The 21947-nt window shown below is 37.3% G+C and overlaps 1 protein-coding gene across 3 annotated transcripts in view; it reads left to right on the top strand.

Moving 5' to 3' along the window:
- Positions 1 to 21947, top strand: part of LOC306859727 (histone deacetylase 7-like) — an 82573-nt gene that overhangs the window by 27686 nt on the left and 32940 nt on the right. For all 3 annotated transcript variants that reach the window (XM_079400947.1, XM_079400949.1, XM_079400948.1), the window contains exons 3-4: positions 19985 to 20163; positions 20681 to 20768. In XM_079400947.1, coding sequence (XP_079257073.1) covers positions 19985 to 20163; positions 20681 to 20768 — 267 coding nt within the window. The remainder of the gene's footprint in view (positions 1 to 19984; positions 20164 to 20680; positions 20769 to 21947) is intronic.

The raw sequence follows: 21947 nt of genomic DNA, 5'->3' as shown, positions 1-21947 counted from the left end.
CAACCTGAACGTAAATGGTACATCAATTTCTGAGTGAAACAAGATATTCAACAAGAAAAAAAGTGAAAATGTATGAAAAATAAGAGGGCACGTTTCAAAGGCATTTGATTCTTCGAATCAAAATTGCAATAACTTGTAATATCTTTGAAAAAACCTTTCATTTTAAGGTATGGAGGTTTGTTACTGCCACAGTAATGCTTGCAATGCATCAATCACTCACGTTTATGTAGTTGCATGGAGTATTTTTCTGACCTACATTCACGTAAGTGTGTTCTGACTCATTTTGGGATGCAACAAATGTGAAATCGAGTGTAACTAGAAGTGTTATTCATGTAGGCAGCTATAAACATGTTGACAGGTAATCAAGCATGGTTTATGTTCACACACTTGTGAAGAGTATGTTTTATGCCGTAGTATTGTCTTCATTAGTGTGACATACATTTGAAACCCACTCACACATTCACAGACGTGACCTTACCCCGAGGCAGCGCTCCTTTAATACTGCCCTTTCTCCTCCATCTTTTCAACATCAGACACATTCCTCTCGTTGACCTGGTAAAGCATTTACACTTTCTGCTGATATAATGCAGCAGCTAGCTGTAATACACACACACAGACTCCTGATGATGTGCAGTCTCATCAGCTGACCAGTATGACTCCACAATCTGCTTACAGCTTCTCAGTCATGTTGTATCTCTCTTTAGGTTAGGAGCCACATAGTGTTAGTGAAGTGAAGTGACATTCAGCCAAGTATGGTGACCCATACTCGGAATTCGTGCTCTGCATTTAACCCATCCAACGTGCACACACACAGCAGTGAACACACACACACACACACCGTGAACACACACCCGGAGCAGTGGGCAGCCATTTATGCTGCAGCGCCCGGGGAGCAGTTGGGGGTTCGGTGTCTTGCTCAAGGGCACCTCAGTCGTGGTATTGAGGGTGGAGAGAGCGCTGGACATTCACTCCCCCCACCTACAATCCCTGCCGGCCGGAGACTCGAACCCGCAACCTTCGGATTACAAGTCCGACTCTCTAACCATTAGGCCACGACTTCCCCGACTTATTTGTTACAACAAATAAGCAGTCTGATTCTGGATTGCCGTTTCGTAAGAACTGAAAAATAATATATATGTTTATGATTTTTAATGATCTTTGACTGTGTTACATTGCATGTGTGTTTTTTGGGGAAAAGAAAATAACAGCAGTGATATTTTAGTATTATATATAGCTTCAATGTTCAGTTTTGTTACCGGCTTTTGCCATTTTTTTATTTTTTTTTACATTTAGCCCAAATTTGTTTTTATTTCAGTTTTATTTTCACTAATTTTAGTACTACAACTTCAGTGAGTTGCAACATTTCTACCAAAAAAAAATTTTTTTTTGGAGTTTTCATCTAATATCTATATTTTATTTTATTCACAAATAGGATTTGTAATTTTAGTATATATCAAGTTAAGTCACCTTTATTTATAAAGCGCTTTTAACAATGCAGATTGTGTCAAAGCACTTAACAGCATCAAATTGGAGGATAGAGTGTCAGTAATGTATAATAATAAGATTAAACACTCAATTTGAATTCAGCGATGTCATTGTCTAGCTCAGTTTAGTTTAAATAGTATCTGTGAAATCAAATTTGACGATAATCACTAGAAATTAAGTGTCCCCAACTGAGCAAGCCAGAGGCGACAGCGGCAAGGAACCAAAGCTCTCTCTGTGACAGAATGGAGAAAAAAAAAACCTTGGGAGAAACCAGGCTCAGTCTGGGGGCCAGTTCACCTCTGGCCAGATATGTGTATGTATATATTTCAAATTGTCAATTGTCATAACCTTAAAAATGTTTCTTCAGTCTAAACCTTCAAACAACAAACCCTTAGACGTTCAGCTTGTAATATTAACATTATACACTGTTCTGTTGTTTCACGTTTGTTTTGAGTTGAGTTAATCTGAGTTAAATTATGTGTGGACTGGCCGTTCTCCCAGAACAACACACTGGCGTTGTTAAAAGCTGTCTGGGATTGAGGGGAAACCTGCTCAGCTACTGAAAGAGAATCACAAACTTCGACACTGCTTTAATACTGCTCTTCCACCCGTACAAACACGCACTCCCCTCATCTTGTTGTTGACAGGATTACACACGGCTTGTGAATCTGCTCAAGTATTTGTGACCAGCTATAAATATTAGAATAGCACACACACGTGTACACAAAGGCGCGCACCGGCTGGACGAACGTCCTGAGCAGCTGCCGCGGAAGCAAGGGGTCTGAATAGCTCAGACAGCTGTGGACTCTGCAGGACTCATTCAGTGTGACGAAAACACACTGAATGAATCTATATTAGGGAGACATCGCTGATGAAACATAACCCATTACGTCTCCTGAGCTACGAAAGAGCAAGAAGTTTTCCTCTGGCGTCAAATATATTCAGTTTACCATTTAATACTTCAGTCTGTGACTTATAGAGTCATTGAATAGAGGAAGTTCACTCTGTTGCAATATGTAGTGAGCTTTGTCTGTATATTGGCAATATTTTAAGGCAATGAAAGTGCATCATAAAGGCTATTCCAAAAGTCATACATCTAATTTAAGCAAGACTAATCATGATTGTAAATATATTAATAACTATAAAAACTGAAAAAACTGAATGTAATGTTTTTAAACACTTAAATGCATGTAGTTTACAATGCAATGAAAATGTGTTTTACATTCATATTAATGCAATTAGTTGAACTTAAAAGAGTTTTTGACCCACATACTGTAAGTAGAACTGATATACATCTTTATATGTATATATGATTTCATAATTACTTCTATTGTCTTTGAAATATGTTTCATGTTGAATGTACTGACACACATTTATGGTAAACTATGGTAAACGTAAAATGCCATTTCTGTTGAAACTTGTATGTCATGTATTTAAATATATTTGCAATTACACATTGTTAAGGAGGATAAAATTTACATTTAACTGTCCTTAAAGTACACACCAGTAATGCACATTCAATACAATTAAGCACACTTCTTCTCACAAGGGTATATTTCATACATCCATATCAATAGTTGATCTATTATGTTTTATTTCCTATTAGAGTGTCACATTTTTAGCTTGGCATGTTAATGTTAAACTGTTGGAATCAATAGTAAGTGCTATTTGTGTTGCTGATTTTAAAAGAAAGCCTCTGCATGAATTTGGATTAAATCAAGTCACATTAGATTTCTGTGAGTAGGAGGAATGGGAAATATCAGGACAGGAGTGATAGATTGAAGATAAAGAAAGGGAAGACAGATGGTGAGATTAGAAGCGAGCGAAGAACAGAGCGAGAGGGTGTATGTGAATGCGGTCAAATGTATCTAAAATTGGAGATCCTGTCTTGCACAAGGTCAATTTAGCAACAGTAAAATAGAGATCGAGAACAGGAGGCCTATTTATCAACTTATCTCACAGTCGCTTTGAAAAGTATATTTGCTTTTCCTTCAAATGCAGTGCAAGGAAGGAGAAACATTGAAGATCTGGCTTGTGTGGCATGCATAGAATGACACGCACCTGTACGTTATCAAAACAGATATAACAAAAGACCGAGACCACAATGAAAATCTGGTATTTAACATGTCATTTTCAGAAGAAACGATGAAAAACAAAAGCATTTTTATTAGTGGTCTCAGACTTTTGGAGCAGAGGTTTGACAGCTCGACACTATGAACGGAAGAGGGTTTCATGCTTAACTAGTTTTTCCATCTCTACTCCCTGATTTGGGTCTAAACCCTCAGGGCTAATCAGACTCTAGGCTAAGTTAGCCATTAAACGCCTGTGAACTCTTCGCACCATGGGGTTTTTGCGACATGTTGGAGACCTTGTTTTCTGAATGACCATGTGAGACGGACAGAAATAGCCTGGCTATTTGTCTTGTTTCATTTAGTTGAAAAACCCACACAGCCCAGTAATAAGCCTATAATCACTTAATGTGTGGTTATGCTACCTAGCTATAGTTAACTTGCTAAAATAGTTTTCTTTTACCAAACTTGCTTTGCTTGCCTATCCAGCTAACAGGGAACATTTAAAACGTTACATAGATGTCTTATGACTTTATTAATATTTGATAAACTTTCTCATAACATTGAGAGAAATTATCTTATGATGTTATTTGTTCTTGAACATTCTAAGAAACGTTTTTGTAACATTTAAATAATGTTCTAATCACCACGAGAAAATTTTATTTTTTAGAATATTAAAAATAAATGTTTAAATAACTTTATATTTTGGGTGTAAATAAAGTTAATTGAATGGTCATAGAAGGGTTTTCTATGAACCCCCCCCCAAAAGTTAAATATGTTTTAGCGTGTCAAAAAGAGCTAGCTGTTATTTAGGGGAACCCACCAGATTTCAATTAGCTATTTTAACATGTAGCTATGCTAACATTTGTGAGCATTTGGGCCTTGACACATAAACTGCTATCTCTACCTCAATAGAAACTGACAGTAACAAAAATAGCCGCATACAAGAAGTCACGAACAGGAAACGAAGACTAAGTCTGCAAACAGGAAGAGTCTCGCTGACTCTTTTAGTCTCTCTTCTGTTGTGCGTTTTGCACTCGTAACCAGCACCTCACTCGCTCACATTGTCACACTTTTACATGGCCTCCATGTACACAGAAAGGTCTCTATGGTAACTCACCATTTCAGTGTTTATGGGATGGCCTCGAGCTCCCGTGGCTCTCAAACCAACACATTGTTAAACGCGTGAGAAGAAAGGAGCCAGAATGAAAGAGCGAGACACATACGGAGGTAATATGCGAAAGTGGATGTTGTTGCTGACCAAAGGCAACCACTGGGGAGCAACACTATTGACTAATTATAGTTCAGAGAAAGAAAGAGAAGAGAGAAGTGTTGCTCAAGACTGCAAAAACGGACTCCATCCTCTGGCTATTTATATAAAATGGCAGATTGTTTTTTGAGGTAGCCATGGCTGGAGCTGTAATCACCAGTGTTTCCTCAGTCGAACGGGAAACCAAACAATCCAGGCCCTATCGCCAGTGTACCCAGGGGAGTCGCTCTCTGTGTGTGTGTGGGGCTAATTAAAATGGCTGAGGTTTTTGATTAAACCTCCCCTTGTTCTGTATGTCGGCCTCTGGGGCCTCCGACACTTATTTGCGGCACTTGCAGTGTGGGTAGTTATTAGACAGCCAGACAGAAAACTAAAAAGAGAGAGATGCCGTCACCAGATACTTCTGAAATGAAAAAAAATGCCTTAATAAGAACGAGAGTGCTCTGCATTATATGCATTGCTTCTTGCAGTTGTGTCATTGCACTTTTTTCTTTGCTTGTCTTGGAACAATGCGCTTGCTCTTCAATCATTACTGTTGGTGCATTTCGTACCTATAGAATCTTGTCAAGCCGCCCTAAAGTTCATGCATGCGATCTCATAAATAAACAGTGATGACTCTGTCCCTCTTCCACCGGATTAGCATCTTTTTTTAGTCACTGCATGATGACAAGATGGTGAAAAGTTTTTGTTAGCATGCATTGGACTTTCACAAACCTTGTCTGGATTTACAGCAGTTAATTGTATTTGTATTTTTACACTTTTGTGTTTTTGTTAAATAAAAGTCTGTATTAACAGTGCATAGTAACTCTGTTCCAAAGCACAGTGACTTTGCCTACAGGCCTCATTTTAGGCACATACGTGATGTGACTTTTCCATTAGGCCACCTTGGCATCTTGTTATGAATAAAACCTTTTTTTTAAATTAAGTTTAACTCAGTATTTCATCCAGTACTCAGAAGTGTCAATAAATAAATATATATATATATTTGTCCTTTGGGTTACACTTTATTTTAATAGTCCACTTTAGACATTCTACTAACTATAAGTAACTTTGTAACTACATGTCAACTAATTCTCATTAAGTTGCAACTACATGTCTGCTAACTCTCAAAGTAGACTGTTAGGGTAGGTTTAGGGTTAGTAGAATACTAATACTCTAATGACTGCTAGTTGGCATGTAGTTACAAAGTTACTTACTGTTAGTAGAATGTCTAAAGTGGACTATCGAAATAAAGTGTTACCGTGCTTTGTATTGTTTACCTTTTTACAATATCATAGTGTTAGCTTAGCAACATGCTAATGCCAAGTTCTGTTGATCATCTGTGATTTGCATCTCTCATGTGAGTAGCACTATTTTATGTGGTTTAGAGCGTTCCAGATGAGTCGATAAGCAGTAAATGTGGTTTAGTTGAAAAATGAGTATATCAATTAACAGGAATCAGGATACTGCCTTTGGGCCAGTTCACACAGTGGATGTTTTAGCATTTAAAAACATGACGTGAGCAGTGGAATTTTTAAAAACCTATTTTTACTTGAGCGCCACATTTTTAGAGCACTGCATCATGCGTGAGACGCTGCAGAAGTTGTCCATCTAGTGCATGTTTGCATATAAAAACAGTGGAATTCTCAGAAGGTTTTGCCCACACTGCAAGCATATGACAAAACTAGAACTTGCAGTGCAGATGGTTTCTGTTGAATAAAACGCTTGGATTTTAGCTTTGACGCACCTCATCATTCACTCTCAGCATAGAGGTATATGTGTTTTTATTACTGTTTCCCAAAGACCTGTCTGATAGCAAATCAAGCATGAGTGAATGAGTAAATATTAATGCCTCACACAGGTTAATTGTTCATTGTTGATTGTTAATTGTTGTGGTTATGGCTGATACTGAGGTGTTTTGAAGCTCGTGTTGCTGTTGAATGTTTAAGTGAGGGTGTTCAGGGGCCATCGGACAGAGAACATGAGCGGTTTGGAAACTTATGTCAGGACAGTGTGGGAATATTATACTCAGGATACATTATACATCAGCCTGTGTTCCACACTCATTCATTTTCACCTGACACACACACACACACACACTTCAATGCAGTGATTTTCATTAGATACAGTATAATACCATAAACCTAACCTCCAACAAGCCTGTTGACATTATTAGATTCGAAGCAAAGTCTAATAAATAATTTCAAGTACTGAGGACAAAATGTCCTCACAAGTTGGTTTTGGTCTCAAAAACTCAAACATACAGTTGTAGTGTGACAAATTCATCCACACATACTTACATATATTGTGTTTAAACACATAGTTATAAAAGCAAACTCAGTGCCAACTCTTGCAGAGTCAATAAACTCCCATCTCTCCATTTATTACATTTTTACACTTTAAGTACAGATTTATGAACATACCAAAGTATTTACATAGTCCCGAACCCCTAATCTTAAAACACGCGGAGTATGTTAAAGCGCACACATACACACGTGTGCATTACATGCTGTGTGTGCATACAAACTCTGCCCTACTGAGCTGTGACAGAAACGCTGTGCCAACACGACTATCGTGTTACCTCGAGTGTACTGTACTGTGTTCCTCTGTCTGTCGTCTTCTGTATTTCCAGTCAGCTGTTCTATGGTCACACCAGCTGAGGTTATTAGTGAACTGACTGGAGCTAATGAACGTATAATGCATGCATATGAATGCAAAGGTACAGAAATGTGCAAAGTTAACGCAATTCATAATGTAGTGCATGTACATGTTGCATAGTGAGTATCAGGATTTTCTTTTACTTGACTTTTATTTTCAGCTTTCTCTTTTAAGTCAGATATTGTCATGGCGGAGCAATCATTTGCAGAGAGTCTTGCTGTGCTTGAAATCTCAGTGCATCACTAGTTCATTGCATTATGAAATCAAAATGCAATTTATTATGCAAAACAAAAATGAACTGCATTTTTAGAGTTGCTTTATAGTGAGCATTAACAAACTTTTTACTTTTAGCATAGACGTATATACATAGATTCCCCATTAGCAGTTTCTATGTTTCTTCTGCTCTGTACTCAAGCCATCTGCCATACCAGAACAGTCAAAGCAACACTCGAGAGCAATGGACTGTGTGTCTGCAACCATAGCTACAAGCCTGTATGAATAGCTATATATGCAACAGACCTCAGCAAATTATTTAGCTAAACTAGCACAATACAACAAGACAAAGGCGCTAGCTAACACAACATAAAATTACCATAGTTTAAAAACCTGTTATATTGAGTGAATACATATTAAAACTAGGGATGTAACGATTACCGGTTTGACGATAAATCATGATAAAATTCCCCGCGGTTAGTATTACCGTTTCATATTTTAATTATCATTAAAACCGTATTCGATTACCGTGATTTAAACAACTCGCGATAAATAAATACTGTCCAGCATAAAGCAGAGTTTTCAGTAACAGTCTCACGATCGCACAGCAGCACAGTAGTTTCGTTCTGAGTGAAAATAGGGCGGAAAAGCTGGGAGGTTTTAAAAGAGTGCTTAGGGAATTATACAAATTAATATATCAATGAATTAATCATATGAATGTACCTCTGAAGGATCTGACTGTCTTCAGAAACAATTCGATGGCATTTTGTTTTCATCTTAGCTCCATTTAATACCTAAAGGAAGTGTTCGCGGAGTTCACGGGAATCAGCTGTAATTCAGCTTTTCCGTATAAAGCGCCACCTGCTGCCAGAGAGTGGATTTACAGACACTTATTTACATTCAGTCTGTGTGCAGTTTCTGTCTGGCCAAAAAATTTACCAAATTTGCATGACCTGCTGTAAATTTTAACCGGTTGATGAAAAACAAACTTATGTACATTTAAACAATTCAGATATGCTATATAGGATTATTTATGGAGCCGATAAAATACATATAATCATTTATTAATTATCATTTTAATTTAACCCTTTTCTTTAAAGGCTGAAATGTGTGGTCTACCTTTTATGTTAAACTTTTTCAAAGCTTTATTTGAACATTTACATTATTTATTTGAACATGCTATTAAACTGGTGTCAGTCAAATTGTCATTTAAAATCCAGACCTCACTGGTAATGTTATTGTTTTAGTGATTATGCAAACAAAAAGTCATTTTATTTGCTGTTTGTTGATTTTTAAGTATGAAACTTGGTGAAGTGATTTATGTTTCGGTACTTTTTGAACATCTCCAGCACATTTTAACAATACCGTGATAATACTGATAACCGTGATAATTTTGGTCACTATAATCGTGATTAGAAATTTTCATACCGTTACATCCCTAATTAAAACTCAAGCCAGCACATTCTCACCTGTGAAATGTTATCCCATTACTTCTGGAATTTAAATCTGGGCAGTTTTTTGGCGTCTTGGAAAACTCGTCCAAGATGGTGGATGCGTTGATGAGTCTTACCTATATATATTTAACTTTTACTGTCAGTTTTCTCTGTCAGGTTGACTGCTGTCAGGACAAAACTAAAGTATAGTAAATATTACAACAGCAGACATTGTGTTTAATTACACACACATTAAGAAGGTAATGCTATCACCCCCTGCAGTACAGAGGTCTGTTACTGCCACAGTAACACAAAGACATATGTGGCCCTGGACCACAAAACCAGTCATAAGGGTACATTTTCGAGATTTATACATAATCTGAAACCTGAATAAATAGGTTTCTATTGATGTGTGGTTTGTTATGATAGGACAATATTAGGCTGAGATGCAACTATTTGAAAATCTGGAATCTGAGGGTGCAAAAAAAACAAAATATTGAGAAAATCACCTTTAAAGTTGTCCAAATGAAGTTCTTAGCAATGCATATTACTAATCAAAAATGAAGTTTTAATATATGTATGGTAGGAAATTTACAAAATATATTCACAGAACATGATCTTTACTTAATATCCTAATGATTTTTGGCATAAAAGAAAAATCTATATTTTTTACCCATGCGGTGTATTTTTGGCTATTGCTACAAATATACCCGTGCTACTTATGAATGGTTTTGTGATCCAGGGTCACATATATTAAATACCACACACTTTCAATGCATGCTTGTGAGGAATATGTTTGTGACCTAAATCTTATTCTCTTATGCTCTGAGGTTTGATTTTGCACAATTCCTTTTTGTAAAGCGAGGTCATGTGAGAGCCTGGATTTCCATAACAATCCAAACATTTCAAACGCAGCTTACTATGTGTTACTATAAACAAGCAGTCCATCCTGCCTTAAGCAAATCAGTTTCAAGGATAGCATTACTTGTAAATTAAAGGATATCAAATGAACTTGTTTGTGTACTGTATATCTGTACAAATCTAAAATGGCATCTCAATATAGTTAACAATGATGTAGTGCAACACAACAAATGAGCCACATGGAGAAACAAAGATCTGCTCTGCTTACTATTAAATGAATTTCATTATGCATAAACTACAACTGAATCCTTTAGAGGGCTGAAATAACATTTCAAGGCCAAGTTTTAGTACAGCTAAAAGCAAAAAATCTTTAATTGCAAATATTATGAGCACACACACCCTGATTTCGGACCGGAGCTTTCTGAGGTTCTTGCTCCATCGGCGGCTGACCGGGGGCCTCTTGAGTTACTTTCTCAGGAGTGTCAGGTTTTCAGATCGGCTCCCCACTCCAAAACAACCCCCCCCAGCTCTCTCTGAACCTCCAAACACACGCACACACACTGAGAAAGCTTTCATCTCCAGGATCTGAGGAGATATAGACGGTATCACAGAGGTCAGGGCCGTGACATGAGAATAGACAGGAATGATGTTTTCTCAGGCAGTTTATTAAAGGAACATTCTGTGTTAAATACTCAAGTTCTGTGACCAACTCACAATTTCCACAGACAATAATGCCGTTGCTTGTTTGGTAAAACTGAAAGTGTATACTAATGTGGTTTTAATGGAAGCTTTAAGCATCATATGTAACAATGATACATTTATGTTGTTTCCAGTGTCGCAACTCGTTTCACACTTTCTGATTTTCCTCTGCCAAGAGTGGCCTTGTGATTTTTGTGCATGTAACTTGAACATTACACTATTTTTCTGTCTTTTCAAAACTGAATTAGCACAGCCTGCCCATACTTCGTTCATGCATATGAAAAGTTCATCCACAACTTCTCAGTTCAAAAAAGACACATTTTAGTGCTTTAACAAAATACAAGCTTCTTATATCTGCTGTTAAATGCTCTGAACGCAGTCTGAGGAAGAGGTCAGCTTGATTGCCTGAGATCATTTAGAATTTTCAAAAATGAATTTAAATATAATGATTGTTTTCAAATAGGTTTCCCACAGAGTTGTTATTCTAAACTAAAACTATTAAAACATTTTCTTTAATTGAAAAAAATAAACATTAGATGAAAAATGAAAAATCCTAATGTTGTCTTTGCAACTAACTGAAAATAATTTAAAGAACTGAAATTGCATTTTTTAAATGTAAAATAAATAAAAAAATACTACTGAACCTGAAAAACAAAAGTTGGAATAAACGAATAAAAATAACAGCGTCACTACAAAATTGCTAAAACTTAAACTAAAATTAAATTTAAAGTTAATAAATAATTAACAAATACCATATAAATTCAACTGAAATAAATAATATTTTTCGAACACTCTTGTAGGGCTGTAACGTCCCAGTCGATTAGTCGATTAATTGGTCGATATGGTCTGGTTCGACCAAAAATCTGATTGGTCGATTTTTTGCCGCGCTCATTTCATCAGTTTGGCCACGCTCATTTCATCAGGTGGAAAGCACTAATTGCTAATGGGGGTGTTTTCAGAGCACCCCTGTTTCACAGGTAACAGTCTGTTTTCAGAACACCCCCATTGTTTTCACTTTTTTTGGATTAGCCCAACCCACTGGAGAAGAGAGACAGATAAGTAGGCTTTAGAAGGTTTGATGCTGAATATTATTTATTTAATAATAAGCTAGTGTAAAAACAAGAAGCTGTCTCCTTCCAAAGAACCAGTGTTAATTTCGTTAACGAAGAGGACGACGAAAAATATTCGTTAACGAACCTTTTTTCTGTGACTAAGACGAGAAGTTGACGAGATAAAATTAATATCTGATGATAAAAACTATGACGAAATGTATGCGCGTCTTCGTTAACGAGACGAGACGGGACTAAAATGTTATTTGAGGACTACCGGACATTCAAAATACATCCTATAGGCTAAGTTGACTGTCTTGTCTTTTAAAATGTGCGTCCCTGTCACTGGATCGCAATCAGATGAGGGGCGTTTGTATATCTCACAGTATGGCAGCCGCAGTGGGCGGATACGCTACCAAAACGCAAACTAGCGATCTGAAACAATGGCCTCAGCAACTGAATGGTTATAGGGATAGGGTGACCAGACATCCCGTTTTTCCCAGGAGTCACAATTCGTTGTTGATTAACTTAAAGTTAGTGAAGGCGCGATAGGCGGAATCACTCTGATAGAAGTGCTCCACTTTCTCAGTTCTCACACAGCGCGCGATCAGTTCTCAGTTCTCACAATATTGCGCAATTGCGCTGTGCCCACTGTTTGTGTTAGTTTTGAGCCTAAGATGCTTTATTTTTCAGTTATGCACTTTATTTGGTTTCTGCTCTTGTTTGTTTAATAAATATTCTTTTTTATTAAAGTGGACGCGCCTTTTGTGTTTATTAAGAGTAAAAGCTTTAAGTCTATTCGTGTCTCAGCCGCGAAGCTGAGCTCTTATGTTCAGCCTCGCTCTGTGCGAGCTGCGCAGAGCGGCTGAAATGATAGTGTCTGACAGTTATACTTATAACATATGACAAAAATAATTTTCTAAATTATGTTGCACATTCCTCAAAAGTTCTTGTGATATCACTAGTTGACAACATAGTACTGTTTTCAGAAATCACAGGCTATGATATTGCGCAGGTGCACGTGATGCACCGCTGTCAGAGACGACAGACTCGTGTGTCAGACTCATTTCAGTGCAAAATAATTAGGTCAAAAACGATTTAATATACTGCAAATAGCCTATTAGTTTTTTATGTTTATTTATAATTAATTTAGGCAGACAACAAGGCTACCAAGTACTGAGCACAGTGCGTATCTAATTAATGTAACGTACGTTTTTTTTCTCCCCACAACGTCATTTTTAGTCGATTTTTAGTCGAAAGTTTCAGGACTTCAGTCGACCAAGATTTTCTTTGGTTGATTACAGCCCTACACTCTTGTTTCACTGAGAGTTTAATACAAAAACACTTAATTTTCTTAACTACTACTACAGAGCACTTGTTGAACTGATATTTTCTTGCGTATGAAGTGTGTAAGATATTAACAGCTGTGGTCATTGGTTACTGCACATTTTAAAACCAAATGAAAATCAAGAGTCTTTATTACTACCACGGCATTTTATTTACCGGCTGCTGGTTAACCTGCATTTTTGTGTAGCTAAATAAGTATTTGATTAATCTAAGTTTAGTTTAACCCTTAATACTCCATTAAATGCCAGGTTAGCAGCAAGTCATCAAAGTGCTGTCGAGGGGACACTCAGCATTTAATCTCCACAGATAATAAACACACAACCTGAAAGCTTTGCAGATATCTGCCCATTACTCTGCTGTGAGTGTGAGTTACGCTAGTCACTCAACGCACTCCTAAGGTTGATGATAGACTATATAGCAGTCAGGGCTTGTTTTCAATCTCTTTGGAGTGCACAGATGCTCTGATAAGTCTTATTTGCAGGTTTTTGTAAGGTTTTACACACACGCCACAACCCTCAAACAAAACTGCTGCCACGGTTGAAGCAGTCATCACTTAGACATCAAACGTTGACCACTTTTCACTTTTATGAACCATATCAAATCAGAACCTTCAAGAATCCAACTTTTCAAGAGAAAATAACTCTCGTTTTGAACTCTTCCCTGCCCTGAGGAAGTTCGTTTCACCCGTCCTCTACTGTCAGATGAGCTTAACAAACAAAAGTGGGCATTGAAGTGATAAGAGCTAAAAAAGAAACGTCACTCCCTTAGAGCCCTGCATTTCGGCCCGGGCCCGACGGGCCCCGACTTTTTTACGCCTCTAGAGCCGGGCTTCGGGCCAATTTCCACGTCATAGTTCAGAGGCGGGCCGGGCATCGGGCCTGTTTTGGGTTTCTCCTTATTTTATATTGTAGACGTCTATCGATTAGTGATGAAAAAAATTGCTGCGCTGGTGGAAACAACACGAAACCGTGCTTCGACTGAGAGCAGCTCGATGGTGTTTAGTGTCCCGCAGCAGCAGCAGGTGACTTCAGGAATAGTTCTGCGTTCAAATGCACGCAATAGGCTAAAGCTTGCTGCAAAACCCCAGCAAACATAACCATGAATGTGTCTGCGGGAAATAGTAAGGAGATATTTGAACTATTTACTAATAAACTAATGTTTAATTTAGGCTAGGGCCTAAATTTGAGGCCCGTGCAGGGCTCTACACTCCCTCCTGCTACATGCCAATTATGCAGCCTAACATCAACATCTCTCAGCAGGGGGGCGAGGAGTTTGACCCCAGACAAGCAGATGTCACTCGTTCTGCACTTCCTGTTTTGCTGGCTGGTGTTATTTTCAGAACAGCACACACACTCGCAAATACACAAACCGGCTCTTTTTCTAGGCTCCCAGATTTACATCGACAGTTTGCCTTCTATTGTTCTCCATTTCCCATTCTGCAGACCACATCGCTGGCCAACAGAAGCATGTGTGTGTGTGTTTCTTGACATCTTGCCATTTTACACTCCGGAGTTACTAGTAGTTATAAATTAAGACAAAAATACTTGATGCATTCGCCAACTTGATTGTTTGTATTCACCACTCTGTAGAAGAATGCTTATGTTTGCAGGCGCGTGTTTTTTTGTAAAGTGACATTGCCACCCACTGGTCTGGCATGCATAATATAGCATTTTTAGCCGTTTTTCAACTTTTCAGTTTTTAGTACATTGTTGCTGTGTGAACTTAAACCTCACCCCCTTCTTACAGTTTATTGCTGTTGTATAGAACCACATGTATAGAACCACATCTAGTTCTAGACTGATAATCTGTTTCACTTGGATGTGCATCATAATGTGAAGGACACAATCTTTCACTATTTCCACTTCATTGCAAATTTTATATTTAAAGCTGTATTTCCATGTTTCCAAACACAGGTGGCGATAAAGAGGCAAAACTTACAGACTGCATCTTTGATTACACTTAACATGTTAATTGCAAATAAACAACACACTGATGGTGGATCAGTAAGATATTTACTTCATAAAGTAAACTGTTATATTTTATAATTGTATTTTCTTAATTCTTAATTCTCACAACATGTCAGAATGGTTTTATGTACGGTTCTCTATTGCTGTTTGTTTCTATTTATGGATTTGGCATCAGTTCATGTATTCTCTCAGAAATCAAAGCTACAGTTTGAGCTACAGGAACTCCCGAATGTGAAATTACTGTGCAATGTGACGAAACCACAGCCAATGAAAACAGATTTGATGTTAAGACAGTATATAGTAGAATTTTGGACCAACTGTGGGAAATGAGAAATCAAAACTATTCAAGATATAAGACAGAAATGATCCCGTCACTCATCTCTTCCTGTGGTTGTGAACGACTTCTAAAGAAACTAAGAGTTACGTAGAAGAAAATGAACACTTCTCACATTGTGCCTGATGACATGGTTCTGTTTCCAATGAAAAACGTAATTTGTGAAGATTTTATTACAATGTTACAATCATTTTACTGCCGCAGTATAGTATTGCAATAACGGTATTCTCTGATTTATGTGTGATTGCATGAGTATGAGCTCCGCTATCAAGAGATCACCTTTGATGGCACCTGTAAGTGTTATTTTTGATCCACAGAGGTTTTGACGTTAGTCAGCATCTGACTATATCAACACACACACACACTCACACACGCATATGGCTTGAGAGGACTTTTAAACTGGTTGTGCTGGTCAGACAGGTCGGGGTGTGAGAGGCTGGAAGTGGGAGTGTTTTATACACTGGAACTAGTAATGGAAATAAATGTCTCATCGTCACTTCTGTGACCATTTAGTTTAAAAATAGTGTCTATTTTAGCATTTATGCACTCAAAAGACTGGTGGTGGTAAATAGACCTTGAGTCCATAGAGACTTGGTGGGGCTCTTTTGACTTGAGCCGGTAAATAACCACCTAGCAACTGCTTAGAACAGTTATGAAGCACTTTAAACACCTTAACAACTGCATGACAACAGCATGGCATCACAGTGGCATGTTGGCAAACACCATTTTTAAGTTCTAAACAGAACTTTAAACAAAGAATCGTATGTAAAACAACCCCAAAGCAATGCATTGAACTGAAGAACTTATAATGTAACATCAAGAAGGTCTTTAAACTTCAAAGTTCAAGTCAAGAACCCTGTACAGCAAAATAATAGTTCTTGGCAAGCAATGGGATTTTATGATCTGAACTGAACCACTGAAGAGCCTTTTAAGAGTTTGTCAGCAACTCCTTCACACTTTATGTTCTGCATATGTTACATGAACAAGTGACATATTGCAAAAACCTAAAATTATCTCTGACGTGCCAGCATTTCTTCCTCACTGCATAATAAATAGGCTACAGGAAGTAATGAACTGCAGTCAAATATTGAGCAAAAGTCTACATCATTGAAGGAAAACATGCACCTAGTTGGTGCCTTGTCCTAAAATACAGTTAGGTTATGTATCACAAATAATTAGTGTTAGTGTTGCTATTGCTCATACGTTGTGATTTATTCCTTTAAGAATTTCAAAAAATGTAACACTTTCCAGCAATTACCCCTAAAAATCTAAGAATGAAATACTATGCAATTTTATGGTATTTCCAAAATACTTGAAAAAACAAATAGTATGAAATTCCCATGATGAAACCAACTCACAGTTTCCTTAGAAGCAGATTCATACTTACACATATTTTCCTGCAGACACTCAGTCCCACTGCTTTGAAGAAAGATGTCCCGTCACACACACACACACACATTCCTGTGTGCATTCCACTGCACATCTGCTTGTCTGTCACTTTTATTAGTGTATATGCTGGCCTGTTTCTGTTCAGTTGGCTCAGAGTTACACTATTGTTTGCCTTTCTGAGTAGGAGTACAAAAAAATGCATGCATACAAACACACACCGCTTTGCTCAATGCACAAACACATGCATTCATGCTTTATTTATATGTTACATTTATTTATTGTACTATAAATAAATCATAACAGGTGATATAAACATATTTGGTAATGAATGATTTCCATATTCTTAGATTTACAAGGTGCTTCAAGTAGCGTGATAGTAGCATAGTACTTTTTTTTGTATGATTGTTCATATCCGTAGCACTCCAAAGGTCGGAAAACACCATATTGCTCAATTCCGCCTTGAGTTCCTTTCCTGAAGCTATCAAGCCGGGGCCGACAGGTCATTTCTGGGAATGCCATGCAATAATCCAGGGTGGAATATAGGACGTGTTACGTGTTATCAGGAAGGGAATGCTAAGGAAAGAGAAATGTGGGAGTCGTGTTATTTCCTGGAATACAGGGGAGCGCTCTGCGGATCGTGTTCACTGGGAATATACTGGATGTTGAGAGCTCAGGGAAGCAAAAGTTTGGCATCCAGGGCTGCGGTGCCAAGCTGTTCCTCCTCTCCATTTCAAGAGCCTAAAATGGGGCTGAGGAGATCCTGGTCTGTGTCAGAACATTTCAGGACATCCCTTGACGTGTAAACAACTCCAGCGGGTCCCTTTTGGCCGTTCTCTTGCTGCTCCCATACAGTTTTTCATCTTAATCTTCAAATGCCATATCAGTTCACCTCTTTTGATAATATTACTTATGCTCGTATGCTCACCAAGGCTGCATTGTTTGATAAAAAATACAGTAAAAATAGTAATATGACAATATTGTTATATCAGAAATATATTTACAATAAGCGTTTTCTGTTTTAATATGCATGTAATTTATTCCTGCGATGGCAAACCTGCATTTTAAGATATATTACAATAGAAAACTGTTATAATATTTCACAATATTCAATTTTTTACTTTATTATTAACCAAATAAATGTAGCATTTTTTAGATAATGAGAATTTTACTCTTTAAACAAAAATAAAAAATGTGACTCTTTTGAATGGTAAACTTTTGAATAGTATAACTATTATTATCTAAATTTAATAAACATTTATACATTTATTTATTATTTTATTCGATTTTAATAATATTAGTTATATTATTTACTATTAGTCTCCAATATCAAACCTATGCAATGAAAAAGCTGGACAAGCTGATATTTAAATATAATATCAATGTCTAAAATATGATAAAGCTTATTTTTATCTATTTATAATTCACGCTGATATGTTAAAATCTATAGGAATCTCTGTTATATTTAAGCCATTGTGGACTATTTTATGTTTATTTTCTACTTTTCAGCTGACTGCTGAAAATCTCATTTATTCCTGTTATTGCAAAAGCTGAATTTTCAGGAAATAAACGTGTAAAATTATCCACAATGGATTAAATATATCAATAGATTTTAACATATCATAATCAACTTACGGTGCATGAATTATAAACAGAAAAAAAACATACTTTTAATGCATCTTTAATCATATTTTTTGACATTAGATTTAAAATATAATATATAATTTAATTATAAGTAGTATAATAAATACATAAAATAGGGGTTTTCTGTGAATATATGTTCAAATGTAATTTATTGCTGTGATCAAAGCTGAATTTTCAGCATCATTACTCCAGTCATGATGCTCATTTGCTGCTCAAGAAACATTTATTATTATTAGCCTCTTTTGATCTCATTTCTTATTCTGTTTCTCAGTTTCTTCCTCTTGCACAACACCCCAGCTCAGAGGTACATATTGTTCCTCACCGGTTGAAGTCATTCGTGAGTCATTTTCCCCACTGCTGATTGGTCTGCTGTAGAAAGACTTTTTGTTCAGTGGCTTTTGTGTCAGAATAACGGTGACAAAGCAGTCACAATTCACAGGAATACAATAGTAAGTGTGCTTTGAGGCGTCAAAAGGGCATGAGTCACAGTTTCTGAAGCACTGAATCTTGTGAGTGTGGGAGACACAGCTATTTTTGGGAGTCTTTGTTGGAAATAAGTGAAAAAGAGTTGGGAAATGCTGAAAAGTCAATGGCTGAAGTGCTCTTTTGACTGACATCGGTGCTGTGAGAGCCCAGATATGCACCGACATACATGCACACGGTGGCTTTGTGATTCTCCTGTCTGCTCTGTGTGAGGGTGAGGGTGAGGCAGGCCGTCCATTGAGTCACCGGTACCATGCAAATATTCTTAAAGCAGCATGCAAAAGTTATGGAAATCAGGCCGACTTTATATCACTGTGGAATGTGCCGGAAGGTAAACGCTGGAACATGTGCTTGCGCCGATACACACATCTCTCTCTCTCCATCTCTTTTCTCTTTTTCTGTATATTCACCTGCTTTCCTCTGCCTTCTCCACCAGTGGAAATGTCCTGCAATTGATTTAAACAGCATAAATTATTAAATCAAAACAGTGTAGGGTGACCGGGGCTAGTTGTCATATGGGGAAGTCATCACAATCTCAGTAACTGTAATGATATTTTAATGAGTTTTATTAAGGCTGTGAAAAATGTCACACACACACACACAAAATGAAGCCTGTTTTAGGATCATTAATATTTTTGCATTGTGTGACATTATTTTTATGATCATTTGCAGTGTAAACCCCCAAATTTCTGTTCTATTTGTTATTCTGTTGTATGTGTATTTGTATTACATAATTGTGTGAAAAAAGTGTGATTTCCATAAAATAAGATCCAGCACAACTGTTTTCAGTACTGATAATAATAAGAAATATTAACATTAATAAAAGCAGCAAATCAGTGATTTCTGAAGGATCATGTGACACTGAAAACTGGAATAATGATGCTGAAAATTCAGCTTTGACTCACAGGAATAAATGACATTTTACAATATATTCAGTTATAAAACCGTTATTTTGAATTATAATAATATTTCACAATGTTACAATTTTACTGTATTTTTGAATTATTATTTTTGAGTCAAGTTTCACATATATTTTTATTCTTTTATTTCTGAAGGGGTTTTTTCTTCATTCTAATAATGAATTTCCCTGTGTCTCTATCCATCCAGAAGACTCAGTGAGGTCTCCCACGGGCCCCGCCCCCATGGACCTGCGTGTAGGTGAGCGTCTGGTGCGTCCGGGTTCGGACCCGGCCTTCCTGTCCCCTCTGCACCCCCCTCTGCTGATCGGCCCCTTCAATCCACAGCACTGTTCCCAGTACAGCCAGCAGCAGCTGCAGCACATACAGGTACATGTCTCACACTGATCTCAGTGCAGGCAGAGACACAGACACCTGTCATACCACTGCAACACATGCAATACAGTGCATAAACTGAACGTTATTTACAACATCAATACCTGTAATCCACAGCATCAGGCAAGCAGGGAAGTTATTTCTGCTAACTGGTTCTTTCGGACAGTTCTTTTCCATTTTAGCCCAATAGGACACATTTTATGGTTAGGGTTAGTTCATTTGACTGATGTTTATCCAATTGGTTTTACACCTGTATACAGCAATTTCAGAGCCTAGTTAACGCCTAGCATTAGTTAGCTCATTTTCACCTGGACACTGAGTTTAAAAGCAGTTTATCTGTAATTGGTTGCTAAATTGATAGATTAAATCCATGAACAAATAGATTCATTAACCAAATTTATTTCATGAATGAGACCCAATATATATGTGTATTTACTGGGCACTTAATGAGCTTGATAAACTAATCAGCATTGTTATGAATGATTATGACTGACAACTCCTCTTTTTGTAGTCATATAACATGGAGCAGCATCTACGAGACCAGGAACTAGCGAAACAACAACTACATCAACTTAAAAACAAGGACAAGAGTCAACAGAGTGAGTGACACACACACACACACACACACACACACACACAATAACCCTTAAATAACTGAGTGAATGTCTAAAAAAATGACTAGTGGTCACCAAACATAGTATGCTAGTGTAGGGTTGGGGTTACTTTGATTAGCAAGGCAGAAATGAGATTGTGTTTTTGTCATGTCATGAATGAGATGCCTTTAAGATAAAGCACTTGGATGTGACTCAAATGTCACTAATATGCATCTTTAGCACCAAGAAAGAGATTGACATTTTAGTTTGTCACAATTCGTCAACTGAGAAGAATCGAACAGGTGCTGTGCATAAGCAGGTTGTGTTGTGAAGTTTGAACAAACACAACTAATTGAACAAATCGACTGAGTAAAAGAGTATTACATTGTGCCAGTGCCCTTTTTAATAGTAGCTCAACTGAAACAGGGCCACGGCTGCCTCAGGAAATAGCTCTGAGAGTAAAAACAAAACTTTGTGGTTGAAAACACATGGGAGGAGTCTGCACTGAACATGGGAACCCTGTTGTGCTATAAAGGGTATTTACTGTCTCACTGCCGCTTGTGACCTGCCAGTTACAGATTGTGCCATACTATACCATATAATACCATGGGGCTTTCTGTAGACATGCATTAATGGATGGATGGTAATACCATAGTACTGTGATGTATCGCATGGCACTGAATAATAGTAAACATATCTGCAGGTATTTACCTGTTACTCCAAGTTAATTCAGATATTACCATGAAATTTCTAAGATATACTGGATCAACAAAAAAATGTGGTGCCATGTCCAAAACATAGATAGAAGGATGGATGGATTTTTTTGCTCGATAAAACGCTAACAAGAGTTTGGCTCAGAGTTCAGGTGGCAGCGCAGCAGTTGTGAGCTCGCTGATGAGTCTCGGTCACTCGAGCACTAAACAGCGCTGTGAGATCCAGTGTGAAGCGCTTGAATTCAGCCCAGAACACAAATGACTCTGTGATTTAAACTAGTTTACAGCCAGATGGAGCAGCGCTGACAAACAGCAGAAACACTAAGCACAACGAAACTGTTTTTTTTTTTATTAAGCTAGTGTTTGTGCATTTATACATTTATGCTGTTTTCATACAAATACCTAGAAACCATATACCGTAGTTATATTTTTACCATGGTATTGAGGTACTATATGTGGTTTTAACTGTGGT

This window comes from Barbus barbus (assembly GCF_936440315.1).
Source record: "Barbus barbus genome assembly, chromosome: 40".
Classification (NCBI taxonomy): Eukaryota; Metazoa; Chordata; class Actinopteri; order Cypriniformes; family Cyprinidae; genus Barbus; species Barbus barbus.
This window is presented reverse-complemented; position numbering and strand designations above follow the sequence as displayed.